The following is a 9,633-nucleotide window of genomic DNA, read 5'->3' as shown; positions in this document are numbered from 1 at the left end:
ATCCATCTTCATGTCCTTGCAAATTTTCACACATCTTAAGAGGTATGCATGTGTTCACGTAACATCAACTTAGTCTAAAATGTGTAATATATGTGTGTGTGTGTGTGTGTGCCCGTGATTCAAGTTGGCTTTGGTGAATTGTTTATTGTTTTTTTTTATTTTTTAATATATTTAAAGGAATTAATTTTAGTTGGCATTATGAATAGTAGATTGTAATAACTCATCATCCCTTTCAGAAGAGGGGTATTTTCCAACATTTCTTCTTCAACCTGAGGAAAAAGGGGACTTTTCAAAATAAAACTTTTTCTAATGTTGGTAAACTTTCTCCTTGATACTACCAAAGGATGGAATTTCATTGACTTCCACTAAATTTGATTAAACATTATTTTTCAATACCATCACTTTTGCTTGCTTATGGGAAATATTTTGTATTTTTGTCACATGCCTTAAGCCACAAACTCATAGATTTAAGCGTCCACATTTCTTCCTTTGCTTTCAAGGTGGAATGATAAGATTCAGATGTTTTTTTTCTTGCTTCAAGATCTCCATGGACATAGGTTTTTGCTCCATTTTTTTATGAATTGCTTCCACATCCAATTTGGGTGATATTGTTTCATTTTCTCTAGCCTTATACTTTTCTTTTTTCTCAATCTTTTAAGGTTGGTTACCCACTTTAATCTTTCGGCCCAGACATACATAGGGGACCCAATTACCCAAATGCTCCAAGACTTGGAAATAATATGAGAGAGACCTTTTGAATGGATCCTAAGAGAAATGAACCAAATGGAAGAAAGCCATACTCTATTTAGCTCATGAAGTTCTAAAAGAATGGGCTTATGGTCCAAGCTTCCCCGAGCCAATGCTCTAAAGGAAAGGAAAAAATGTTGAACTAGAAGTTCACTACTTACCATAAACTTATCCATCCTTATCATCATATTCCATAGTCTAACTCAACATTGTTATCACATTCCAGTGTTCCAAACCTCTAATTATTTCATTTAAATTCATTTTTTGTTAGCTTTTATATCTAGAAGTTTGAAACATGTAACAACATTATTAACCAATCTATAAATAAGAGTTTTTACAATACCGCTCACCAATACCATGACTTATCAATACCACATACCCAAAAAACCATAACTCATTTCATATTATAGCTACTGGTATAGTATTTTTTTAATTAATGAATTTAATTAAAAATCCAAAAAGACAAATACTTTATAAATATTTTTTTATTTTATTTTGTGTATATTACTAAAAATATTTTATAAAAATTCAATCCTACCATCTACATCATAATTATTAATAATTAAATTGAAATTTTAAACCCCTCCAAAATAATATAATAATTTTCTAGGAACATATTAAAGTATATATGCAGAAGCCATGTGTCAAGCCCACAAGTCGAGTGTGTCGGGCGGGTGCGTTTAACCGATGAGCCGGCGAGAGTTGGCACAAGCGCACGATGGGTGAGCGACGAGCTGGGCGGTTGAACGGCGAGTTGAGGGCGTGTGCGAACAATGCGACGAGCTAACCAGGTGAAGGAAACGTGCGACACAAAGTCATCTTGTGAAAATGAATAAGTGTTGGGCGGTGAAAAGCTTATATGTGGGGGTGGTCACGCACATGGGCGCCCACACCATGGCCCGACGCAAAGGTGGGGCGAGTTAGATGAAACGGTGGGTTGGCTTGGTGAGTCGACACACCAAACGATGAGCCAACCTCCATATAAGTAAAGCGTTGGAATGGTTGCAAAAATCAATCAATTGAAGTTTCCAAGTGTTCATGTGAGTTGGAGGGCAAGCTAACTTGGAGAGCACTGAAATTTAGTAAGGTGTAGGTGGACTCTTGGACTGAAACACTGATCTAAGATAAACACTGAAAACAGAGCTACAAATCGGGCGAGGGCGTCAGGTCGAACGACCAGGCGAGGGCGTCCGAGGGAATTTGTCTCAATGATCATTTGAAGGCATTCGGGCAAGGGCACCAAGCCGAATGACCAAACAGGCGAAGTCGTTTGAAGGTGTTCGGGGGAAGTCGAGCGAGGGCGCCAGGCCAAACGACTGAACAATCGAAGTCATTCGAGGACGTTCGGGCGAAGTCGTTCGAGGACGTTCGAGTGAAGTCGTTCGAAGGCGTTCGGGTGAGGGTATGCGAGGGCGTCAGGCCGAATGAGCGAATGGGTGAGGGCGTGTGAGGGCATTGGGCCGAACGAGCAAATGGACGAGGGCGTGCGAGTGTGCGGGCCAAACGAGCGAATGGGCCAGGGCGCTGGGCTGAATGATTGCATGGGCAAGGTTGGTCTGAACGTCTGAACGAGTAAGGGCATGCAAGGGTGTCTACCTAAATGAGTTGAGGGCATTCAGCTGAACAAGCTACAGGTGAACGATGTGTTGAATAGTGCGTCGGTGAACGAGGTGCGATGGGTGGAAGTATCCTTGGGCACTCCAAAAGGTGGTTCGGGTGGTGTAAATGGTGTAGGCCGACTTGCACGATTTGGCAGATATTGTACCAAGGAAACTTGGGGTTTCCTACAAAGACTGTAAAACTGAATATTTTGTGAAGTATTAATATTATCAGGCAAACTCATATTTCAGAGAGTTGCACCTTCTAGTTTATTATCCGTTGTGCATATATGTTAAAAGATAATAACTATGAATGATGTATGAATGTTTCTGTTGTGCTAATGAAATGGTACATAGAAAAGTTGAAAAATAAACTAAGTATAGAAAGTAGGCATAGTCCACAATCGCAAGTATTGTTAAAAAAAAAGTGGTTTGTGGTGCCACACCTCCTATAGTGTGGTTGGAAGAGTATCGCAAGTGTAGGGGCATGACAGTTAGTATCGGAGCCCTGATTCAAAGAATCAGATTTGTAGAAAAGTTGATCCCACTGCACTTCGTGATTGGTACAGAGGGTGATTCAATCGAACCAGGCTTACCAAAGGAAGTGTAATACTTCGTGACAGGTTTAGCAGAGGTGAAGCTTCATGCTTGGGCCAAGCTGAACAATGAAACATGGCAGGTTTGGAAGAATGCAAAGGGAAGCTCTTGCTGACCTTATACAGGTTGAAGCGGATGAAAGAGGAGAACCCATGGATTCGAAGTGAACTTGAAGTCTTGGAAAGGAATGTTGAAGGTGAACTTCTTTGACTTAGTTGGGCAATGGAGCAGGTTACAGCTATAGATTGCGATGACAAAGAAGAGGAAGCCATGATGTTTTAGGATGTTGCAGGCATGACAAAGATGGAGGATGAGCTTGAAATTGTTCAAGTTGGACCAGGATCGTATGGCTTGCAGACTGGTGGATGAGGAAACTCACATGGAGGAGCCTCACGATGAAGTTAGTACTACTTGTGTTTCATTTGAGCTTTTGGTAGATGGACCATATGTAGGGAAGTGCAAAATCAATTTGCCAATGTGATGGAGGATCGTACCATGGATGTCCATGATGAGACCTTGTATGGAGAGGCAAGGACCATTGATCGTTGCAGAGCTTGTTGGGGTTGTTTGTGACCTTATGGCTGAAGGTGCAAATGCCCGTGACAAGGGAGGAATGTGATGATCATTGAGGAAGAATGGCTCATGCCTTAGCCATATGGAGAAAATGGCTAAATTCCCGGCATGACTCATGGATAGATTAGAGAAGGGCACACACTTGAGTTTGATGATACTTGGGTGGACTTCTCATGGTCGAGACCAAGAGGAAGTCTTGGTGGGACCTTCAGTGGGGGAGCTATGATGGAAGAGACTCATGTCGTGATGATGATATATGTGGTTTGGGTGACTATGGTCACTAGACCGAATCGCAAACTTGGATGAGGATGACCAATTGTTGTAATGGGTCTACTTAGCTAGACAACATGAGAAACTTACATTATGGACATCGAGTTGGAAACATGGAGCATGGCAATCTTATTTTAGGGACATTATGCAGGAGCACATGTGGAGGTGTCACTTATGGGCATCCGATAAGGAGCGCCAAGGCAGAGATGTTGTGCAGGTGGATTTGATGATGTAACATGGAGATGTTTTACTTATGAGTCGATGGGGATGTTGTGCACTCGCGTACAACAAGGCCATGGACTTGGTTGGATTTGTGAGCAAACTATGGAGCATTCCTACGACATGGAGAGCTTAAGCATCTTGCAGAGACCTTTGGGCTGAGACATGTATGCTTGCCAGGGTGTTGGTTGGATATGACTGATGGAGCGCATGATGACATGAGGTTGTGACTTTTGGGGACTTCATATTATGGTGGACTTAGAGGATCTGATACATTGAGAAGCTAAGGTCAGAGACTTTGATGCAAGATGGGGTGCATAATTTTGAATACATGTATGGGTGTGCTTAAAAGAGTGACTTGATGAGGAGGATCGATATGAGACACTTTGGAGTGATGGAGTTACAACGATGATGATGCCTTGGTGGCAACACTTGGGCATGGTTTGAGTCGAGACTTAACCAGTTTTTACACATGGGCGCTGATTGGTCTATGATCATGGGCAACACATGGGAGATGAAACAAGTGTATACTTGTTTCCTTGGTAGACTTGAGCGATGGCACATTGCAGATATGATGGAGGTTGCTTCATGGACCTAGATGTGGAATATCGAGAGTCTGGTTCGATGAAAGGATCTCTTCATTTTGAGGAGATGGATTTTACACATATGGATGATGATGTTGGGATAGATGTGGCTGATTTCATGCAACACATTGACACCAAACATCATGGACAGCGTGTTGCAGATGAGATGGAGTTTACTTCATGGACCTAGGCATGGCTTATTTTGATGGAGATGGATTCTTGATTGAGTTGATGTTGTGATAGGAGGCTAGAAGAAATCACTGATGATGGCATGAGGATGCGCACTCTCATGGTTTGAGCATGACAGTTGGACTAGCTACCCGACTAGTTCAAATCATGGGGTCCGAAAGTGTACATAAATGTGTTAGCATTGTGTTGGAGTATCATGGTAGTAGTTCACATGATGGCGATACATGATGAGGTCGACACGATATGTTGCGGTAAGCATGTAGCTTGAGTTGGAGGGACCAGCCTTCCACAGTGGGAGAAACATGTGGGGATTGTGACGGATGTGGTTGATGATCATGGATTGAGGAGACTTTCCGATTTATGGAGACATGAACCTTTATGGTTTGTGTGATGGCAAAGCAGAGGCAGGGAGCATGAGCATCTTTGGATGTTGGAGCTAGCGACACTTTGCGATGTCGTATGATGGTGTTGTCGAGGACGAAAACTGTTTAGAGTGGGGGAGTATGTCAAGCCCACGAGTCGGGCATGCCGGGCGGGTGCATTTAACCAATGGGTCGGCGGGAGTTGGCACAAGTACACGACGGGCAAGCGACAAGCTGGGTGGTTGAACGACAAGTTGAGGGCACGTGCGAACAGTGCGATGAGCCGACCAAATGAAGGAAACGTGCAACGCGAAGTCATCTTGTGAAAATGACTAAGTGTTGGGTGGTGGAAATTTTATATGTGGGGTCAGTCTCGCACATGGGCACCCACGCCATGGGCCTACGCGAAGTTGGGGCAAGTTGGACGAAACAGTGGATCGGCTTGGTGAGTCGATGCCCCAAAAGATGGGCCAACCACCATATAAGTAAAGCGTTGGAATGGTGGAAAAAATTAATCAATTGAAGTTTTCAAGTGTTCATGTGATCTGGAGGTCAAGCTAACTTGGAGAGGACTAAAATTTGGCAAGGTGTAGGCGGACTTTTGGACCAAACATTGAGCTGAGGTAAACGCGGAAAACAGAGCCGTAGGTCGAGCAAGGGTGTGCAAGGGCATCTGGCTGAACGACCGAGCGAGGGCGTCCAAGGGAATTTGTCTCAACGATTGTTCGAAGGCGTTTGGGCGAGGGCGCTAGGCCGAACAACCGAACGGACGAAGTCGTTTGAAGGTGTTTGAACGAAGTCAGGCGAGAGCGTGCAAGGGCACCGAGCCGGATGACCGAACAGGCGAAGTCGTTCAAGGACGTTCAAGTGAAGTCGTTCGAAGGTGTTTGGACGAGGGCCTGCAAGGGCATCGGGCCGAACGAACGAACAGGCGAGGGCGTGCGAGGGCGTCGGGCCGAACAAGCGAACAGACGAGGGCGTGTGAGGGCGTCAGGCTGAACGAGAGAATGGGCGAGGGCGTGTGAGGGCGCCGGGCTAAACCACTGAATGGACAAGGTTGGTTTGAACGTCTGAACGGGCAAGGATGTGCGAGGGCATCCGCCTGAATGAGTTAGAGGGCGTTCGACTGAATGAGTTGTAGTTGAACGATGTGCTGAATAGTGTGACGGTGAACAAGGTGCGATGGGCAGAAGTATCATTGGGCACTCCAAATAGTGGTTTGGATGGTGCGAACGATGTAGGCCGACTTGCATGATTTGGCAGATATTGTACCAAGGAAATTTGGGGTATCCTACAAACACTGTAAAACTGAATATTTTGTCAAGTATTGATATTATCGGGCAGAGTCATATTTCAGGGAGTTGTCCCTCCCGATGTATTATCTGCTATGCATATATGTTAAAAGATAATAACTATGAATGATGTATGAATGTTTCCGCTGTGCTAATGAAAGTGTACTTAGGAAAGTTGAAAAAAAATTAAGTATAGAACGTAAGCATAGTCCATGATTGCAAGTATTGTTAAAAAAGAAGTGGTTGGTATTGCCACACCTCCTATAGTGCAGTTGAAAGAGTACCCCTAATGTAAGATCATGACACCATGAGCATCGTAAGAATACAATGCTAAGTCGCGTTTAAAATTGATACAAAATTAATTGATCCGATTGTATGGATAAAAACAGCAGTAGATAAAACAAACAAATTCCATCAGACGGATTACTTTCTCTTTCCTCAATATGATCGTCTCCCATTTCGAGTCCCAGAATCTTCATCCATGTTCCACAGTACGTCCGAATAACGATTGAAGTAAGCCTCACAGTCTGAAAAGGCCTCTGGGGAAGCCACCGTATAGCAAGAAGGTAGAGTTCTGTCGCCTTGACCTGCGCCATCTGCACAGAACTCGGGAAAATATAGCATGCCTGCAAGCGAACCCGCTGACAAGTTGAAACGTAAGCTGTTCTCAAACACTTGGTTCTCTGAATCTTCAAAATCTGGTTGCGAAGCCGCGCCTGGATGGCCATCATCTTCGGTTGGAGAAGGAACAAGTCGAGTTCCCCCCTGCAATACATATTCATCATTTACTTCATGAATGGGAATTACCTGTGAAGAAATATTATGCTGCAGATATTGGGTTTTGTCTATCTGAACTTCTACTTCCCCAGTACTTTGTGTTGGGAACCTAGTCGAAGGCTCTGCACTGTCATGGTCGGTCGGTCTTGGAGATGATGTTGCGAGGCAGTCAGAGAGCAGGGGACCTTCATAACGTATTTGGTTGTCAACATCCTTGCCGGTGCTGCTACACTCATCTTGTAGATTCAATTTTCCCTTGATTTTTGTTCTCCAGTAATTCTTGATTTCATTGTCCGTCCTTCCTGGTAAACTCCGTGCAATGTGAGACCACCTGAACGCTTAAAATTACATATATTTAGAAAGCCAACATGTACTAAATATCAGAGACCGAACTATATATTGCATTTTAGTACGACTACATATATAACTGTATATACCTGTTCCCCCAACGGCGATGAAGTTCAATAATCAAACGTTCTTCTTCAGGAGTGATTTTGCTGCGCTTGAGATCAGGCCGAAGGGAGTTAACCCACCTTAGCCTGCAGCTCCTGCCATTTCTCTTTAGTCCTGCTTAATACACGCAGTTTATATTTTGACAAACACAAAAAGATAAAAGCACGGGCACACATTAATTTCTCTACTTCCACTAAAACCCCATTAAAATTCAAAAATCGATCTGAACTTCAGAAATAAATCGAGGTTCCAAGCAACAATAACAACCCACGATGCGGAAAGACTCCAAATCTTCCCCTGCCTCATGCAATATTGTTACATAGAATGAATAATCATAGAGGTAATTAGAGAAGGGTAGCAAGTGCTATTGTTTGGAAAGTTTGGTTGTTTATTTTCAGAATTAATTTGTCTAAAATCTAGTAAGGATCTATCCAAATTTATAATTTGGACAGTGAATTTTTCACCATTGAAGTGGCTCATGAGTTTTTTAAGGGTTATTGTTGAATCATTTATATAAAGTTAAAAAACTAGTTTAGAAAACACAAATCAAGATTTGGCTACAAATTTTTTAGCCAGATTCTGACATGAATCATCTCTATATAGTAAAAAAACCAATTTAGAAAACACAAATCAAAATTTGGCAATCATTTTTTTCCCAAACTCTAACCAAAATTCTACGGGAATCTCTTAAAAAAAAATAGCAATTCAAAACTATTCCATAAGAGAAATTCACTCATTACGTATTGATATTACATACCAGCTGCTTTGGCGAGAAAGTTCCAGCGCCCTTCACCATGTAAGCGTATATACCGCATAAGTTGCATGTCCTCTTCAACAGTCCATGGACCCTTCCTCATCTCGGCTTCATCCTCATTCTCAATGTCAGAAGCTCCCGAGCAGGCTCTGTTGGCCATCAAGTTCACAGGTTCTTCACTTCTAAATGCTCTCTATAAGCTATGATCCTTCTATAAATCAATTATGCTGCACACTCCAAGTCCAGATACACTGAATAAATGTCTCTATAATCAGCTAAGCGAGCATAATGTGAGTTGCACACTAGGAGTCCAGATACATAGAATAAATTTCTCTCTAGTCAGGTAATCGAGAATGCCCCCCAGCTAACAGAGTATACTGTATACTGCACAGTCCGAGTCCAGATACACAGAATAAATGTCCCTATGGTTAGGTAATCAAGTATTGTCGGCCGGCCGCGGGAAATGCCGTGTTGTTGGGGATTTATAGCCATCTGGACAGGATGACTAGCATGTGATTTTGCCTGTTCATGATTTGGAAGATCTAAATATAGGCCCGCAAGATAGAGGAGACGAAATGAAAAGATCTGCCTTGTCCATTACTGAAAATACCAGGGACCTTGCACAGAGAAAAACCGTTTATAAAAATCATCCATACGCGTCAATCGCCATTTCCAGCGACATTTGGCAGAATCCCGCTGGTTCTTAGGCATTTTCAGAGCACAAAAGGCAAAGTGGAGAGGGACCAAGGGGCCGTCATGTTATTTAGATTCGGAAGATTGGCATATAAGTTGAGACAGCGATGGAATTCTTGTTTATAAATTGGCCGCAGAATACCGTGCAAGGATCGATCCTAATCACAGTATTATGTGCGTCAGAAAGCCTTCGACATGTGGCAATGTGGCAGCATATGGTTAGTTGGAACCGTTAACATTTGTGTCAAGCTTTCGGGAGCGAGGAACAGCTTTGATTGATTGCCACGTAGATATTTATTGCGTGGAGATGCGGCGTTCTCTTTTATAAAGAGAGGATCTCTCTCTTCCTGGACGGTTTGAAAAATCGAGTTTATGATGCATCTGTTCCTGCCTTGCAAAATGAGACAAATACCTCTCGTCTTATTTATTTTGAGGCAGGACCGTTTTCAGCTATAGAAATACGGGCGAAAGGGTCTGTATTCAGGTAACCCCATTAAATTACTGTTTTGCAGGGTTCTTTATTTT

General features: G+C 42.9%; 1 protein-coding gene across 1 annotated transcript; it reads right to left on the bottom strand.

The window, feature by feature from the left end:
• Window positions 1–6,731: 6,731 nt before the first annotated feature.
• LOC149189714 (transcription factor MYB57-like) lies at window positions 6,732–8,839 on the bottom strand. Its single transcript, XM_089413275.1, has 3 exons — window positions 8,419–8,839; window positions 7,646–7,775; window positions 6,732–7,539 (listed from the first exon to the last, which is right to left on the bottom strand). Exons 1-3 carry the CDS (start codon window positions 8,573–8,575, stop codon window positions 6,870–6,872), a joined length of 957 nt encoding a protein of 318 aa, XP_089269401.1. The 5' UTR covers window positions 8,576–8,839; the 3' UTR covers window positions 6,732–6,869.
• Between the last annotated feature and the right edge of the window lie 794 nt (window positions 8,840–9,633).

This window comes from Pinus tabuliformis, chromosome 3_1, assembly GCF_031772625.1.
Source record: "Pinus tabuliformis cultivar Carrire ecotype Pingquan chromosome 3_1, CPIR1, whole genome shotgun sequence".
NCBI classification, from domain to species: Eukaryota; Viridiplantae; Streptophyta; class Pinopsida; order Pinales; family Pinaceae; genus Pinus; species Pinus tabuliformis.
Note: the sequence above shows the minus strand (reverse complement) of the source record. Positions and strands in the feature narration are given on the sequence as shown.